This window comes from Panthera pardus, unplaced genomic scaffold (assembly GCF_024362965.1).
Source record: "Panthera pardus isolate Hobbes unplaced genomic scaffold, ASM2436296v1 HiC_scaffold_21, whole genome shotgun sequence".
NCBI classification, from domain to species: domain Eukaryota; kingdom Metazoa; phylum Chordata; class Mammalia; order Carnivora; family Felidae; genus Panthera; species Panthera pardus.
In genome coordinates, this window is record NW_026526777.1 from 4,728,146 (window position 1) to 4,745,295 (window position 17,150).

The following is a 17,150-nucleotide window of genomic DNA, read 5'->3' on the forward strand; positions in this document are numbered from 1 at the left end:
ATCTGATAAGCGCCCTGAAGAGCGCAGAGGATTCAGGTCCTGGGAGATGATGCGCAGGGCATCCGACGCAGAAGGAACGCAGTCACCAAGTCCCCGGGACACATGGAAATACAAGTCTGCTTGGGAAACGGCGGCACACGGGCCCCCTGGACTAGACAGAGAGCAGGTGGCAGTTCTTCTCAACCCCGCCGTCACCAAGGACTGCTCTCAGTATCCGAATCCGTGCTTCCAGGGGTTCCAATCCACAGGCTCCCGCCCTGGGCATTTATTAAGGAAAGAATCAGTTCCCCATTTTGGTTCATCATAGATATTTAGATATTTAACTATTAATCAGTAACCGGCATTATCATATTGAGTTGATATACATCTTGAAGGAAAAAAAAAAAAAACAAAAGCAAAGAAACCTGAAACGTTTTAGTTTAGTTCTGCCTCTAAAAGCCGAACGCTGGGTAAATGTACATTTGAACTAGCCCCCCTGGGGGAGGGAGGTGGGCCGCAAGCCAGGCACCACAGGTGAGGTGTCTGTGTTGGGGAAAGAGAGGACGGTGCCAGCTGGGGGTCAGCTCTGGGTTCCGAGGACAGACGAAGCCCTGGCAGAATTTTAGGAAGATAAATCTGGAGGTGAGCGAGATGGTTTGGAGGGAGGGGCCGGCAGACCGCAATGCCAGAGCCTTGATTCTTTTCTCTTTCTCACCTCATCTGAGCTAACCAGAGCCTGCCCCCTCCTCTCTGCCGCATCCTTCAGCTGTGCCCCAGGACACCGCCCCTCTCTGGCCAGGATCTCTGCAGCTGCCCTCTCACGAGCATCCCCACCTCCAGTTTCCGTCACTCGAACAATCCTGCAGATCGTGAACTCCTACGTTTAAGGCTGAACACCTGCAAGGTACCAGCTCTCTGAAACACAAACCTGACTGTGTCCCTTCCCAATGTAAAAGCCTTCAGTGGCTGCCCGTCGGCCAGAAGTAAAATCCAGATTCCTCGCCGTGGGACAGAAGGCCCGCTACGACTTAGACCTGGTGTCCTTCCAGCCCCGTCCGCCTCCACTGGCCCTGCGCGCCCAAACCTACAGCCGCTCGCTCCTCCAATGCCGAAGGGTTGGTCCTGTGTTCTCTTCGTGTCCTTGATCTCTTTCTCTGTCTGAGGTGGAGCCTTCATCACTGACATCGCTCTGCCTCTCATCTTCAAGTTACACTCAGCTCTCTGTGTTCAGCCTTGGGCTTTCTTTAGAGCATCTCAGTTCCAGCTGCTGGCGGGGATTTCCACTCCGCCCGGACAGGCCCCAAACCGAACTTATCTTCTTCCTCCTCAAGGCTGGCAGCCCTTGTGACTTCTTTATTTCTGTGTTTCTCCTGGTCAATCACATTTTTTTTTTAAGTTTATTGGTTTATTTTGAGAAGGGGGAGACACATGAGCAGGGAAGGGGCAGAGAGAGAGGGGATTCCAAGCAGCCTCCATGCTCTCAGTGCAGAGCCCAATGTGGGGCTCGAGCTCTCGACCTGTTAGATCTCGACCTGAGCTGAAATCAAGAGCCAGAGGCTTAACCGACTGAGCCACCCAGGCGCCCCTCCCTGTCGATCAGATTTAAAAACTGAAACTGATCTCCACTCTTCGCCCTTCCCTCTGCTCCACCCCTTGATACGTCAATTAAGCCACCAAATCCTGCCAGGTCTCCCTTTGCTTTGTTTCTCTAGGATGTCCCTTCTCATTTCGTGGCCACAGCCAGGATCAGGAAGATCACTGACAGCCCAGGCCCTGGACCCACCCTTCCCCCTTCTCTCCATTCTCAAAGGAAGAGACAACCTGTTTTCACCATGTCAGTCCCTGCATCCCTCTATCAACCCCCAAACAGGGTGCCCCTTGCTTCCTGGGCACGGTCCAAGCTCCTCAGCTCGACGCTTTTAGGGTATGCCTGAGAGAGGCCAGGGAGGAAAGAGCCAAGGACGGGAGCAGAAGAGATACCTCGTGGTGAAGGAGAGGTCTCTGGAGGAGTTCTTTCCAAATGGCCTGCACCTTCCCTGGAAAGCGGAAGAGCCATTTGCTAAAAATCACGGTGTGGGGCGGGACCGGGCAACTAGAAAGAGCTCAGAAGTTCTAGAACAGCAAGGGTGCAAGACTGTGGAAAAGTACAGATAGCTCAAATGGAACTGTGGTTTTCGAATTTTAAAAGAGTGACTTAAATGGAGTTTTTGTTCTGAAGTCATGTGTTACAACATATATACACATGTACCCATCGCATACATTCCTTTGTACATATTGTCAAACAACAGTTCCCACTTTCTCAAATCTTTTTACGGAAAAGAGGTCCTAAGGGCGCCTGGCTGGCTCAGTCGGTAGACCATGCAACTCTTGATCTCTAAGTTGTGAGTTCAAGCCCCATGCTGGGTGTAAGGCTTACATTAAAAAAAAAGGGGGGGGGGCGCCTGGGTGGCTCCGTCGGTTGAGCCGTCAGCTTCGGCTCAAGTCATGATCTCGCAGTCCGTGAGTTCAAGCCCCGCGTCGGGCTCTGTGCTAACAGCTCAGAGCCTGGAGCCTGTTTCATAGAAGATACGTATATCACTTGAGATGGGGAAACCGAGGCTCCGAGAGGTGAAGTGGCTTGCCTTGCCTGTGGTTACATAGTTAGAAGGTGTTAGTTTCAGAACCTGAATCCACACGTGTTTGGCTCCAAAGCTCCTCTCACTAGAGTGAATTTGCGTAGGTTAAACGTAATCTTGTCAACAGGCACGCAGGTTAGTATGAAAAATTTGCCACGGTTGTGACATCCATGACCACCACCTTCTCCTGGGACCCATCCGTTCCCCGTGAAGTGAGGACTAATTCTGGACCACCCCTCCGTGGTGGGTAGGGGAACCATCTTTCTCTGAAGACCTCCCCTCTTCTCTCAGTGTAGCCAACTGTCTTCTCGATTGCTCCTTTCAGATTCATTCCTTCTGACTTCGGCCTCGTCTCCTCTTTGACCTTGCTCTGGAAAGAGTGGAGACCATTGATTGCATTGCACACTATGGGGCTCCGAGCAACATTTGAGCTCAACGAATTTCCATCAGTAGTGGGCACCTCGTAGCTGGATGATCCAGACCACAGAGAACCGCGAGACGGAGGGACGAGGCTACATTGCCCCAGTCACTAAAGGATTATTGTTTAGGTATACATACCCCCTCCCTCCGTGAAATTCAGTGTACATAAACCCACATTTATAGGACGGAAGTTGAGGCGTGCTTGATCACATTGCTAACGGAGTCTTCCCAGAATTTCTTTACCTAGGTGGCTCCTCTCGTACCTTTCCAGTTGGGTCCCACGGATTAAAATCCCATCAACACCCAATACACTGTGGTAGTGGGGAGACTACAGGGAATAAAGAAACAACCAGGGACCAGGAGCTGGGATGCCTGGTCTTAATCCTGCCTGAGGACCCATCCCAGACCTGGAAGGTGAGGACTAATCCTGGACCACCTCTAAATGCCAGGACTTTTAAATCCCGAGCAATCTGCACCAATCCTATCAAGCAAGATAGACCTGTTGATGAGAAGGCTCTGATCCCCTAGCTGTGCTGGAAAGAGCCAGAAGGCCAGGATGTGCCTCAGCCTGGGGTGCCCAGTGGGGTCCCCCCTGTCCTGGTGCTGTGCTCTGCTCCCCTCCCCCCATTCGCTCTGACCTCCACCCCCATCCATTGCTTCAATCGTATTCTCCCTCTGCTCTGAGTTTTCTCGGGCCCCAGCTCCCTTGAATTTATGACAATTGTTATCGTTTCTGCCAGATTGGCCTCCCTGCTCCACTAAATTCATATCCTCAACCATCTCCTGTTTTCCCATCATACTTCCTCTCCCACCTCCAAGATTTTACCCAAGAAGTCTCATGATCTCGTTCAAGGAAACCTTCCCAGACTGGTTGGTCCCAGGGCTCCCACCTACAGCTGTACAGGCTGTGGACTGCACAAAGGCACTCACTGAGGGGGCAAGCTGAGAACTGAACGGCATTCGGCTTGCCAATCCTTGCACCCTAACTCAGAGCTGTATCTACTAGAAGGATTCCCCTTTTTATTTTTATTTTTGCCCCAAAGTACCACTTAACTCTCCAAGCCACATGCCATAAGGAATGCACCTGCCCAGAGCAGGCTCCTTTTTCTACCTTGAAACGAGGTTCTTTAGGGACCACCTACGTGGCCCCGGCCGTGCCCCTCCCGCCCTCCACATTCTCAAGTTCCAAACCCAGTCTCCCACCATCACCACTGTACTGACATGTTTTACCAACTCCTCGTAAAGTTGCTTTCCCTGTCGGGATACCAGAAAGCTGGGATCTTGCACCCTGGAACCTAAGAAAACTTGATTCCCTCCCTCTGCTCCAGCTCAATGAGAAACAAGGGATTGAAGTTAGAGACCAGGTGAAGTCCAGGCCCTGCACAGGGGAGAGGGGAGAGGCACCTCAGGAGCTGGGTGGTGGTCAGCGGGACTGAGGCAGGGGGCTGGCTGACACCCTCCGGATGGGCCTGCCAGCCCTGTGACGCCCCCGCCCCCCCCCACCCTCAGGAAATGGGGCCAGTTCTATGCAAATGCTCTCTTGCCCAGGGGTCCGGTTTCCTCCCTCTGAGCTCCTGGCACAGCAGAACCAACGTGAGCAGCTGCTTGGCAGGACAGAGAAGGGCAGGCTAGCAGTCCCAAGGCTCAGGTGACAGGGCCGGGCCCAGGAGACGGGGATGTTGACTGGGGCTTTAACAGCCCTCCTGATGCCAATCTCGGGCTGAAAACTCGGTATTTCCACTTGGAACAAGAAACGTGGGCAGGAGGGCTGGGGAGAGGAGGGCGGTGTACCCGCAGCGCCCCCTGCAGGCCTCACTGGGTGGCACGAAAACAGAGGAAGGCGGCGCAGGGTGGGGGTATCAGGAGATGCCCCGGATGAGGGTAACAAGGAGAAGAGAGTCGTAGCCAGCATCTGCGGAGCATTTACAAGGTTCCAGGCGCTGCCTCATGACAACCCCCAAAAGGAGGATAATCTCTTGGAGATGGATAATTCTCATTTCTCAGGTGAAGAAAGCGATCAGAGAGGTCAAGTGACTTGCTCGACGTCACCCAGCTAGCAGTGGACAGAGCCGGGACTTGAACCCGGGACACTGCCTCCCGAGATTATACTACTCAGTCACCGCCTTTTCCACCTCCCCAGATCATTCCAGCAACTTCTAAGCCTCCAGTGTCCGTTTCTACATCTTCGCGGCCCCGCAGTGAGGCGGGGACACACGTGGAGGACTGTGGCTGCTCTCTCTGCCTCTGTGACGCTTGGCAACTCTCTTCCCCTTTCTGCTTTAGTGTCTCGTCCCTAAACGGAGAACACCATACCCCTCTCGGAGGGTGTCTCCCGGGGTCTTTAGAGGAGGTGTGCGGCCAGCTCATAGCTGGCGCTCAAGGAACTATCGGTAGTGATATTCGCATTCTGTGTCTGCCTGTCTTTCTCCCCCACTGGACCACGTGCTCCCCGTGGGCAGCGACTAAGTGTCATTTCTGTAACCACCCCCACCTAGCACTGTGCCCAGCACCCGGGCTCTGCGGAAGGTGGTCGCACGGAGAGTTTTAAGCCCTCCGCTAGGCTTTTCTCTCCGTTGGACGTTTGCGTTGTTTCCAGACTTTTCGCTAGCAGCAAAATACACTTTAAAGCCCTTCTATCTGGGTTGCCTCGTGTGATCCACACACCCCGTGAAGCAGGTTCAAAGGGGAGGTTTGTCCGCGTCCGTACCCTGTGAAAAGTGGATCGCTGGTGGTTCGAGGAAGGAAGCAACTCCTTGGGTCACGCCATAAACCAGGGACAAAGATTAGAGCCCCTGACCCCGCCTCCCTTCCTTGGGTGGACCTCTTTTCTCTCTAGCGATCTCCTCCTGGATCGGGATGGCCTCTCCGAAAGGGGGCGACATGATGGTGCCTGCCTGAGGGTCATGCCTGCACCCAGAGACCCCTGCTGGAGGTGATGAGATGCCAGCTCCCGGGGGGGTGGGGGTGGGGGGCTCGAATCCCCAGGAGATCAAACGCCTTATTCCCAAACACGCCAGGGCCCGTATTTTCGCAGAGCAAAAAGCTTCTCGGGGAGCGTGCCAGCTTTTTCCTCTTCTCTTTTTTTTTTTTTTTTTTTTCCTGAGGGGGTGAGGAGGCGAGCTCTGAGTTGTCCAGGAGGAGGGACTCGGGCTAAAAATAGCTATGGCGTGTGGCTCAGCCTCTAGTGGTACCCAGGACTGGGGAGGGGAGGGGGATGCTCTAGAGCTGTCGCCAGACTGGTTGCTGTGGAAACAGGAGAGGAGCAGGGGAGCCTGGGAAGTGAGGATGACACGGACGGCCAGCCCTAGTCGGAGCTGCCGCTACGTTTAGGAGGAACAGCGGTGTCCTGTGGCTCCCACCCTCCAGGGGGGCCGGGGAAGGGGTGGTGTCAGGGGCATGGACGCTACCCCCCAGGGGTCTCTGCTGCCGGCTACTCTCCTCTCCACGCGCTGTGAGTTGAGTTGCGGGGGACTGGGGTTTGGGCCCCTAAATCCAAGGCAAGCGGGGGCTTGGGAACAGCTCGTTCCTGAGGGAGCTTGCACCAGAGCCCCTTCCAAAAAATAAACCCCCCCTGCTGGCCAGCACGCCGCAGGGGGAGAAAGGGAGATCCAGGAAAATGTGGCACTGGGGTCTTCCGGAAAGGGGTCACAGCATGCACAAGAAATAAGGAGTAAGCTGGAGGAACAGGAGTCTCTGGAGGGAAGGTGCAGAAATCAAGTCTATTTCACACCTTTACTTCCCCACTGAGAAATATGCAGCCTCCGCTCAGGAAGACAGGCGAGGGGACACAAAGTAAGGCTCGCCTAGATCCCTGGGGCGGTGGAAAGCAAGAGAATTCTGGGGGTGATCAGGCCCTGGGGTTCCTGCCCACCCCTGTGCAGAGAGATCTGCCTAAGCAGGCAGATGGGGGCTCAGATGACCTAAGACCCCGAGAGAACATCTGGAAGCCTCCCTGGGGCTGACGCTAGGAAAAGTGGGAACCAGGTACTTTTTTGCATGACTTGGGGTCTCTGAGCCAGTCAGAGCTTAGAGAGAACTTCTAGCGGGCGTTCCTGGCTGCAAGGAGGGAAAGGGAAGCCCATTGTGGGGGGAGGGAAAGACCCTGATCTGCACTGGACCCTGTGTCCCCCGACTCCTCTTGGAAAATCAATGTGGGGGAGGTGTCCCTAACTTCCAAGGCGTCTTTTTTTATTTTTCCTCCTGCCCTCTACCCCAAACACACACACACACACACACACACACACACACACACACACACACAGACTCCAGCCGAACACCTCATTCCAGAACTTAAATTCTGGAGCGCCGGGATTGGAGTTGTATATCCGAGCAGTCTCTCCCGGGGGCCTTGGTCAAACATCCAGGCCATCTGTGATCCTTGTCGCCTTCCTCCTGTCCAGCCGCCCCTCCCCCATCCCAGCCAACCCAGGTTTCCCTGGAGTGGGCGGAGAGAACGAGTCCCAGGAAGAAGGGAAGGTTGAACAGGACCACGTCCTTCTTCTAAAGCTTTCCTTGCAGGGGTCTGGGGCCGGGGGAGGGGCTCTGGACCTCTCTCTCAGCACACCGCAGCCCAGATTGCTCCTGGGGGGAAGAATCTGAAGCGAAATCAGGTGGGCTTCCCTTGGACTGTGAGCTCTGGGCCATATGGTGGGGGGGGCTGTGCTTAGGGTAGCCAGTGGGAGGCTGCCGCCAAAGAACAGGAGGGAGCGGGGAGGTAAATGTGGGTGCTGAGTGCTGCACTGGATGCGACTGAACAGGGCTCGAGGGGGGACGGGGACTAGAGGGGTATACAAGCCTAACTCCTCGTGAACTTTGTGCTTCCTCTACCCCGGCGGTCCGTGTTGACCTCATACCCTGCAGCCCTGCTGCCCCTTTTCAGGCCGTCCCCACGGTGGAACGAACCCGGGGGACGTGGGGCTGACACCCATCAGCGATGAGCGGGCGCAGTCCTCCGGGAGGACTGCCAGGGGGAACGTCCTAACGTGGGAACGTTCAGCCCCTGCCCCCTGGAGATGCTGCCCTGAGCTTCCGCCCCTTCCACGTCTTCTCGGGCAGCAGCGGGGGGTGGGGGTGGGGGGAAGACGACAGATGTGGGAGGGGGCGGAGCGAGCGAGGGGCGCGGGGGCCAAGGAGGAGGGCTGCGTGCGGGGTTGGGAGGGGGGGCGGTGAACTTGGGACGGGACGGTGGGGGTGGAGGGCACGGGGCCCGCGCAGTCTGGGGCGCGCGCGGAGCGGAGTGGGGGAGGGGGGACGGTCCTCGGGGCCGGGGTCCTTGCCCGGTGGGGGGGGGGAAGGGCAGCGGGCCGGCTCAGGGTGTGAGGCAGCCCCCCACCGCGCCCCAAGGTGGGGGGCCGCGGGGCGCCCCGGGTTGGGGGTGGGGCTGGGGGTGGGGATGGGGCGGGGGCCGCGGGGCGCCCCGGGCTGGGGGCGGGGCTGGGGCTGGGGGCGGGGCTGGGGCTGTGTCTGAGGGTGGGTCTGGGGGCGGGGCGGGGGCCGCGGGGCGCCCCGGGCTGGGGGCGGGGCTGGGGGGTGGGGCTGTGTCTGAGGGTGGGTCTGGGGGCGGGGCGGGGCGGGGGCCGCGGGGCGCCCCGGGCTGGGGGCGGGGCGGGGGCTGGGGGCGGGGCTGGGGCTGTGTCTGAGGGTGGGTCTGGGGGCGGGGCGGGGCGGGGGCCGCGGGGCGCCCCGGGCTGGGGGCGGGGCTGGGGCTGGGGCTGGGGGCGGGGCCGGGGCCGCGCCCCCTAGAGCCGGCCGGCGGGGGCTGAGGCTCGGCGCTCCCGTCCCGCAGGCCCCCTGCGGCCGCCGCCATGGCGCGGGCCGGCGCCCCCCGCTCCCCGGGCCCCGAGCCGCCGCGCCGCCGCGGCCGCCAGCGCTACGTGGAGAAGGACGGCAGGTGCAACGTGCAGCAGGGCAACGTGCGCGAGCCGGGCCGCTACCTGACCGACCTGTTCACCACGCTGGCCGACCTGCAGTGGCGCCTCAGCCTGCTCTTCTTCGTGCTCGCCTACGCGCTCACCTGGCTCTTCTTCGGCGCCATCTGGTGGCTGGTGGCCTACGGCCGCGGCGACCTGGAGCACCTGGGCGACGCGGCGTGGACGCCGTGCGTCAACAACCTCAACGGCTTCGTGGCCGCCTTCCTGTTCTCCATCGAGACGGAGACCACCATCGGCTACGGGCACCGCGTCATCACCGACCAGTGCCCCGAGGGCATCGCGCTGCTGCTGCTGCAGGCCATCCTGGGCTCCATGGTGAACGCCTTCATGGTGGGCTGCATGTTCGTCAAGATCTCGCAGCCCAACAAGCGCGCCGCCACGCTCGTCTTCTCGTCGCACGCCGTGGTGTCGCTGCGCGACGGGCGCCTGTGCCTCATGTTCCGCGTGGGCGACCTGCGCTCGTCGCACATCGTCGAGGCCTCCATCCGCGCCAAGCTCATCCGCTCGCGCCAGACGCTGGAGGGCGAGTTCATCCCGCTGCACCAGACCGACCTGAGCGTGGGCTTCGACACGGGCGACGACCGCCTCTTCCTCGTGTCGCCGCTCGTCATCAGCCACGAGATCGACGCCGCCAGCCCCTTCTGGGAGGCGTCGCGCCGCGCCCTGGAGAGGGACGACTTCGAGATCGTCGTCATCCTCGAGGGCATGGTGGAGGCCACCGGTGCGCGTGGCGCGGGGGGCGGGGGGGGGGGGGGCCGGGGAGGGACCGGGGATAATGCAGGGGTGGGCCGGACGGAGGGCCGACCCCCCCCCCCCGCCGGGGGGCCGCGAGGTCGGGGTCACCGGGAGCGGGGTGGGGGTGGGGGCACGGTCGCGGAGCTCACACTTGCTGCGTGGCCCGCGCGGCCCCGAGGTCCTCTGGTCCCGGCGACGCTCCTGACCCCGGGAGGGCCCGTTCTCTTTACCGTGCCCATTTTTCAGACGGGACATTGCCCGGCGAGGAGAGGTTGAGACGGGTGTCCATAGTCGTGGGTGTAATAAGCGGATAGGGCAGGGGTAGCCCGGCTCCGGGGTTTGGTGGTCCAGAGTTGGAAGGTGGAAGAAGGGGTACCTTCAGGGCTTTTTCCATCGCTGAGAGGGTCCGGGCCCCTGAACTTGGTGGCCAGGGCCTTCCATGGCTTGAGCTATTCCTGGGCTGGAGCTTAGGAACAGGCTGACAGCTGGGCTCACTTCCGCCTCAGCTTCCCCAGCCAGCCGAGGACTCTCAACTTCCACTGACCAAGGAACTAGATGATCTTAGCATTGCTAGCCCCTTTCCAGAAGGAGCTGTCAACACCCCCTGCCTGGGTGATGTCCGGACCTTCGACTCAGGCCTACATAGTGAAGGGTTTGGGAGCAGGTAGGAAGAGGCCAGCGCAGGGGCGCAGATGAGGTCCTTCCAGGCCTCGGATCTGGAAGCTGGAGGAGGATACGAAAGCCGCAGAAGGCTGCGGGGTATGGCCTGCGCGGCGGCCTCTGCTGGCTTCCCAGGCTGGTGCCCTCAAACCCCTTTCCTGGCCCTTCCTGCCAAGCCTCTATTGCACCACCCTCCGCCCCTGTGCGCCCCATGGCTTCCTCACCGCCCCCTCCCCCCCCCCCATGCTTGCCCTAGCCCTTGCCCCTTCCCCTCCTCACCCCGGTCCCGTTCCTTGCCCCCATGCACCACCCTCCGCCTCCTCCCCCATGGCTTCCTCACCGCCCCCCCCCACCCCCTGCCATGCTTGTCCTAGCCCTTGCCCCTTCCCCTCCTCACCCCGGTCCCGTTCCTTGCCCCCGTGCACCACCCTCCGCCTCCTCCCCCATGGCTTCCTCACCGCCCCCCCCCCCCACCATGCTTGTCCTAGCCCTTGCCCCTTCCCCTCCTCACCCCGGTCCCGTTCCTTGCCCCCGTGCACCACCCTCCGCCTCCTCCCCCATGGCTTCCTCACCGCCCCCCCCACCCCCTGCCATGCTTGTCCTAGCCCTTGCCCCTTCCCCTCCTCACCCCGGTCCCGTTCCTTGCCCCCGTGCACCACCCTCCGCCTCCTCCCCCATGGCTTCCTCACCGCCCACCCCCCCCCCCACCATGCTTGCCCTAGCCCTTGCCCCTTCCCCTCCTCACCCCGGTCCCTTTCCTTGCTGTCCAGCCACTTGCCACTCGCCTGCCGGGCCCTGAGCAACAGCCCTAAGGAGAGAGGTCCCTGCTGCGCCCTCCCTCCCTCACAGCCGCTCTCCCCCCAGGGTCCCTTCTGCCTCTTCTTCCCCTCCCCCACTGGACACTTCCTATTCCAGCCTTGGCCAGAGGAGTCAGAATGCCAGTGTCCCCAAGGTGTCTCAGGGCAGTGCTTGCAATGTGGAGAGCCGGTCCCTGGCTAGCTAACGCTCCGTCTCCCGTTCCCCCTTGTCCTGAGGTGGTCAGGAGCTGGGGGAGAGACCCTAGGGGAGGGTCGCCTGCCCTGGTGGGTGTGCCAACCCTCCAGGGAAGACGGGACACAGCCCCAGGGCGAGCAGGACTGGGGAGGGTGGCCTGGAGGAGATCGGGAGGGGAGCTCGTCCGACGTTTCTAGAGAGACAGAGCTGGAGAGGACGGTAATATTTTGGGTGAGAGAGTCAGGATTCAAAACGCTTTTGAAAAGCCAAGTAAAATGAGCCAAAGCCCAACGAGATGACATTTAAAAGGAATAAATATAAAATTCTACATTTAGGCTTTAAAAAAATCACTTATGTAAGCACCGCATTGAAGAGCTGGGGCGAAAAAAGAACCGGGGGTTTCAGTTGGCCACAGGCTTAATGTTGCAGCAGTATGATCCAGCTTCCAAAAACGCTTATGTAACGTAGACTTGGGCCCTATTAGCGAAAGCCTCATGGCCGGGAGAGAGGTGGTGAGCCCTCTCCATGCGTGGCGCGGGCCACAGCCGGACACGTATCACGCTCAAAGGGCCGAAAGGGGTCCCCTCGGCCATTCAGGTTTGCAATCAAGATGGCAAAATCGGGGGGAGCCAGGTCGCATGAGGAAGGATGGAGGGAGCCAGGGACGTGCAGCCTGAAGAAAAGACGTGATGGGCCCCGAGGCTCCTGTTTTCAGATACTTGAAGGGGTGTGAAATGGCCAGCGGCAGAGTTTAGCTCTTATTAGAAACAACCTGTTGGGGGCGTCAACGCTTGCGAGGCGGTGAGCGCCCCATCCCGGGTAGTGGGAAGTAGAAGCTCGATGCCCGATGCCCGTCGTCGGGCTCCAGTGGGACGGCCTGTGTGCAGAGGGAAGTTGGATAGATGGCCCCCAAGGTCAGTCTCAAGGTTAAGCTTCTCTGATGGGGCACGTCCCGCAGGGAGGAGGGGAGAGCATGGGCTGGGGGGTCCAGAGAGCGAGGGCGGATGCAGAAGAGGGGGAGCTGGGCGGGTACAGGGGTGGAGAAGGGGGAGAAGATGGGCTGGGCCAAAGGGGGGTGGGGAGGGACAGAGAGAAGAGTGTGGAATAGGGTCGTGGAATGAGAGGCAGGAGAGGGAAGCCTGGGGCTGGGATCCCCGCCCCTCCCCCACCCCGGCCACGACGCGCGTCCCCCCCCCCCCCCCGCAGGAATGACGTGCCAAGCTCGGAGCTCCTACCTGGTGGACGAGGTGCTGTGGGGCCACCGGTTCACGTCGGTGCTCACGCTGGAGGACGGCTTCTACGAGGTGGACTATGCCAGCTTCCACCAGACCTTCGAGGTGCCCACACCGTCGTGCAGCGCCCGGGAGCTGGCCGAGGCCGCCGCCCGCCTAGACGCCCATCTTTACTGGTCCGTCCCCAGCCGGCTGGATGAGAAGGTGGAGGAGGAGGGGGCCGGGGAGGGCGCGGGCGGAGGGGCTGGCGCGGACAAGGAGCAGAACGGCTGCCTGCCGCCCCCGGAGAGCGAGTCCAAGGTGTGACCAGTTTTCCTCCAGACCCCTGTGGCAGGGCCAGACACCGGTACCTGGGAGCTGGATGGCGCGGGCGGAGGAGGAGGCAGGCAAGGCCCCCCCCCCCCCCACGGGGACGCGCTGAGGCCGGAGAGCCCCCTCAGAATGGCAAGCCCAGAATCCAGCGGACGGCGCGGGGCCTGGTTTCGGGAGGACGGACGGTGGGGACGGGTAACGTGCCAGCCTGTCTGTGTTCGGCCCTCACGTCTGTTCACGGGTGGACGGATGGGCAGAAGGATGGATCTATGCGGGGCTGGATGGGGAGACAGGAGCAGACGGACGGACGCTGGCGGGGAGGTAGACGGACGGACAGACGCAGGTGGCGGGCCCGGGGCCGCTGCTCGGCCCTAGGGCATCTCTGTGCGAATTCTGGAAAGGCGCCCTTTCCCTCCGGAACCGGTGCCGTCCCGAACCAGAGGGCACGGCTTGGGGAGCGGAGTGCGGGCTGGGTTTTAGTCCCCACTCACCTCCCCGGCCAGCCTCCCCGTGCTGCGGCCCACCTGTCTCGCTGGACACGGTGGCCCGAGCTGACCCCGAGGAGAGAACGCCGGGCGGACGGAGGTGGGCCGGGCCGAGGGTGCCCGCCCCGCCCCCACCACTGTGACCGGAGCAGGAGGGCGGAAGGCTGCGGGGGTGGCTCGGCCGGGTGTGAGTGACCTTGCCCCCACGTGCAGGGAGACAGGGCCCGGGGAAGGAGGAGCAGGGACGGCTATTTTCTGACAGCGGGACGAGATCTCATAAATAGCACTGCAGCGGCAGGAGAGGAAGAGGGACGCTCCGGGGAAGAAGAAGGGCCAGGAGAGGTCTGGAAAGTGAGTTCGCTCGAGCTAGGGTACAGGGGCCCGTGGGAAAGCGGAGTTTGTCCTGGGGCACGGCGAGCCGGGCGCCACTGGCGGGGTTCACCGGGTGCACGTTGGGTACAGGGCACTGACCCAGCACAGGCGGGGCGGGGCGTTCGGAGACCTGGTTCCCGTCCTCGGGACACGGTGTCCCTGAGGCAACCGCACCAGGTGTGGCTCAAACGGAACCCGACCGTCTCTCGGAGCAGAGGGCGGGAGGGTTCGGTGATGGGAAAGCTGGGGGCTGAGTAAGGCCCAGAGAACGACAGAGAACGAGTAAGCCAGCACTTGCCAAACTGGCGTGTCCGTCAGAGTCGCCTGCAGACCTTGTGGAAACGCAGACGGCTGGGCCCCGCTCCCAGAGTTTCGGCCTCGACAGGTGTGGGGTAGAGACCAAAAACTTGCATTTCTAGCAAGTTCCCAGGTCATGCCGATGCTGCTGGTATGGGGGCCACACTTTGAGAACCACTGCTCTACGTAGACTTGGAAGTCACGTCAGGAGGTAGGGCATTTGAGCTGAGGAGGAGCTGAAGGGGAATTGTGGAGAAGCTGAGGGGGAGCCGAGAAGAAACTGAGGAGTAGCTCAGGGGAAGCTGAAGGGGAAGCTAAGGAGCAGCTGAGGAGTAGCTGAGGAGAAGCTGAAGGGAAGCTGAGGAGTTGCTGGGCCGAGGGAAAGCTGAGGAGTAGCTTAGGGGTAGCTGAGTAGCTGAGGTGTTGCTGAGGGGAAGCTGAGGAGTAGCTGAGCTGAGGAGTAGCTGAGCAAAAGCTGAGAGTAGCTAAGGAATTGGTGAAGAGAAGCTGAAGGGAAGCTGAGGAGAAGCTGAGGAGTAGCTGAAGAGCAGCTGAGGGGAAGCTAAGGAATAGCTGAGCAGAAGCTGAGGAGAAGCTGAGGGGAAGCTGAGGAGTAGCTGAGCTGAGGAGAAGCTGAGGGGAAGCTGAGGAGTAGCTGAGATGAGGAGGAGTAGCTGAGCTGAGGAAGCTGAGTAGCTGAGGGTAGCTAAGGAATGCTGAGGAGAAGCTGAGGAGTAGCTGAGCTAAGGGGAAGCTGAGCTGAGGAGTAGCTAAGGAGCAGCTGAGCTGAGAAGCTGAGGAGTAGCTGAGATGAGGAGGAGTAGCTGAGCTGAGAGGAAGCTGAGTAGCTGAGGGTAGCTAAGGAGTGCTGAGGAGAAGCTGAGGGGAAGCTGAGCTGAGGAGAAGCTGAGGAGCAGCTGAGGGCAGCTAAGGAATAGCTGAGCAGAAGCTGAGGAAAGCTGAGGAATAGCTGAAGAGTAGCTGAGCTGAGGAGCTGAGGGAAGCGGAGGAGTAGCTGAGCTGAGGGGAAGCTGAGCTGAGAGGAAGCTGAAGAGTAGCTGAGATGAGGAGGAGTAGCTGAGCTGAGGCGAAGCTGAGCGGAACCTGAGGGGAAGCTGAGGAGTAGCTGAGCTGAGGAGGAGTATCTAAGCTGAGGAGTAGCTGAGCTGAGGGGAAGCTGAGCTGAGAGGAAGCTGAAGAGTAGCTGAGATGAGGAGGAGTAGCTGAGCTGAGGCGAAGCTGAGGGGAAGCTGAGGAGTAGCTGAGCTGAGGAGGAGTAGCTAAGCTGAGGAGAAGCTGAGCTGAGAAGAAGCTGAGCAGAACCTGAGGGGAAGCTGAGGAGGAGTATCTGAGCTGAGGGGAAGCTGAGCTGAGAAGAAGCTGAAGAGTAGCTGAGATGAGGAGGAGTAGCTGAGATGAGGAGGAGTATCTAAGCTGAGGAGTAGCTGAGCTGAGGGGAAGCTGAGCTGAGAGGAAGCTGAAGAGTAGCTGAGATGAGGAGGAGTAGCTAAGCTGAGGAGAAGCTGAGGGGAAGCTGAGGAGTAGCTGAAGAGTAGCTGAGCTGAGGAGCTGAGGGAAGCAGAGGAGTAGCTGAGCAGAAGCTGAGGAAAGCTGAGGAATAGCTGAAGAGTAAGTAGCTGAGCTGAGGAGCTGAGGGAAGCAGAGGAGTAGCTGAGCTGAGGGGAAGCTGAGGAGTAGCTGAGCTGAGGAGGAGTAGCTGAGCTGAGGAGTAGCTGAGCTGAGGGGAAGCTGAGGAGTAGCTGAGCTGAGGAGGAGTAGCTAAGCTGAGGAGAAGCTGAGGGGAAGCTGAGGAGTAGCTGAGCTGAGGAGGAGTAGCTAAGCTGAGGAGTAGCTGAGCTGAGGGGAAGCTGAGGAGTAGCTGAGCTGAGGAGGAGTAGCTAAGCTGAGGAGAAGCTGAGGAGTAGCTGAGCTGAGGAGGAGTAGCTAAGCTGAGGAGTAGCTGAGGAAAAACTGAAGATCGCAGCAGGAGGAGACTGAATACAAAGGGCGGGCTATCATGACTGGGCAAAGGGACCCTGAAATGCAGGCTGACAAGTTTAACCCTGGGCCCGGGAACTCACCTCTCAGTGATAAGCTGGAGATGGCGTTCGGGGAAGACGAAGCCGTCAGGAGTCCCGGGGGCGGCGGGGGGGGGGGGGGGGGTGGGGGTGCTGGGGGGAAAGGGCATCAGTGGCCCAAGACTGAATCCCCTGTAGGACTGACTTAAGAGGCAGGATGAACGTGGGTGACCGTTGGAGGGAGAAGCGAGAAGGTCAGACAGCGGATGTGTCTGTGGCCTGTTGTCCACCCAGCTGGGCCAGCCGCCCCCGGAAACGCTATTCCCATCCCACCTCCACCCCCTGCCTGGCGTCATCCGAGTCGCGGGGGGCAGCCCAGCAGGACGGCGAGGGGAGAGCAGGGGCAGCTTGGGACGGGGTGGAGGTGGAGGGGACCTGAGGCTGGCCTCCTGGGAGAGGAGTGTTTGTCCAGGCAAGCGTGCGCTCCCACGACACCGGTCCGGCGGTGACCTCCACCCCTTGGTCCTGGCCACACCCTGCTCCTGTCCTTTAATAAAAGACTGAACCCCTCAGAGGAAAGCACCCCAGTCTGTTCCGTTCCAGGCTGGGAAGCAGGATCCCGTGGGCCCCTGTGCCTCCGGAAAGCCGGGAAGGGGGTCGGAGGGAGCTGCCGGTGTGGGTCCGCTCAGAGAAACGTCTGCCTCACGTCACAGGGCCACCTGGGTCACCACGGGTCAAGGATGAGGTCCCTGAGCCCTGGCCTCGGCTGTCCCCTCAAGAACAAAGGTTGGGGTGTGGGATAGGGTCGCTGGGTTTAATTCGGGGAAACGGGGGGGGGGGGGGTCTGGACCGGAGGGGCGGGCCGTTTGTATCCAGGCCACCCGGTGACCGCTCAGGGCACCACCGTGCACGGCGCAGGGAGTCAGGGGACCTGGACTGTGCTCCCGACACGGTCGCTAATTAGCTCTGGGACTCTGGGCAAGTTATACCCCTTCTCTGGGCCTCAGTTTCCCCTCCTGTAAAAATAACACTTAGAAAACTAGTAATGTCGAGAAAACTCAATAACTGTTTAAACAGCTGCATTAAAAGAGGTAAACTGGGT

General features: G+C 60.3%; 1 protein-coding gene and 2 long non-coding RNA genes across 6 annotated transcripts; all 3 read left to right on the plus strand.

The window, feature by feature from the left end:
- The first annotated feature begins 578 nt into the window (after window positions 1-578).
- LOC109257276 (uncharacterized) lies at window positions 579-3,795 on the plus strand. Of its 2 annotated transcripts, XR_002075941.2 has the most exons (3): window positions 579-1,094; window positions 2,920-3,142; window positions 3,286-3,795. It is a non-coding gene; the product is annotated as an uncharacterized LOC109257276 (long non-coding RNA). The 2 variants fall into 2 exon arrangements; XR_002075940.2 differs by having other exon boundaries at window positions 2,920-3,795.
- Window positions 3,796-6,224: 2,429 nt separating this feature from the next.
- On the plus strand, window positions 6,225-14,353 carry KCNJ9 (potassium inwardly rectifying channel subfamily J member 9). Of its 3 annotated transcripts, none has more exons than XM_053908907.1 (4): window positions 6,225-6,465; window positions 7,415-7,624; window positions 8,800-9,665; window positions 12,539-14,353. In XM_053908907.1, the coding sequence occupies exons 3-4, from the start codon at window positions 8,819-8,821 to the stop codon at window positions 12,868-12,870; spliced, it is 1,179 nt and encodes a 392-aa protein (XP_053764882.1). In that variant the 5' UTR covers window positions 6,225-6,465; window positions 7,415-7,624; window positions 8,800-8,818; the 3' UTR covers window positions 12,871-14,353. The 3 variants fall into 3 exon arrangements, with proteins under 3 accessions (XP_053764882.1, XP_053764883.1, XP_053764881.1); XM_053908908.1 differs by having other exon boundaries at window positions 7,533-7,624; XM_053908906.1 differs by lacking the exon at window positions 7,415-7,624 and having other exon boundaries at window positions 6,227-6,465.
- A 341-nt stretch (window positions 14,354-14,694) lies between these two features.
- On the plus strand, window positions 14,695-14,951 carry LOC128778813 (uncharacterized). Its single transcript, XR_008424528.1, has 2 exons — window positions 14,695-14,831; window positions 14,904-14,951. It is a non-coding gene; the product is annotated as an uncharacterized LOC128778813 (long non-coding RNA).
- The last annotated feature ends 2,199 nt before the right edge of the window (window positions 14,952-17,150 follow it).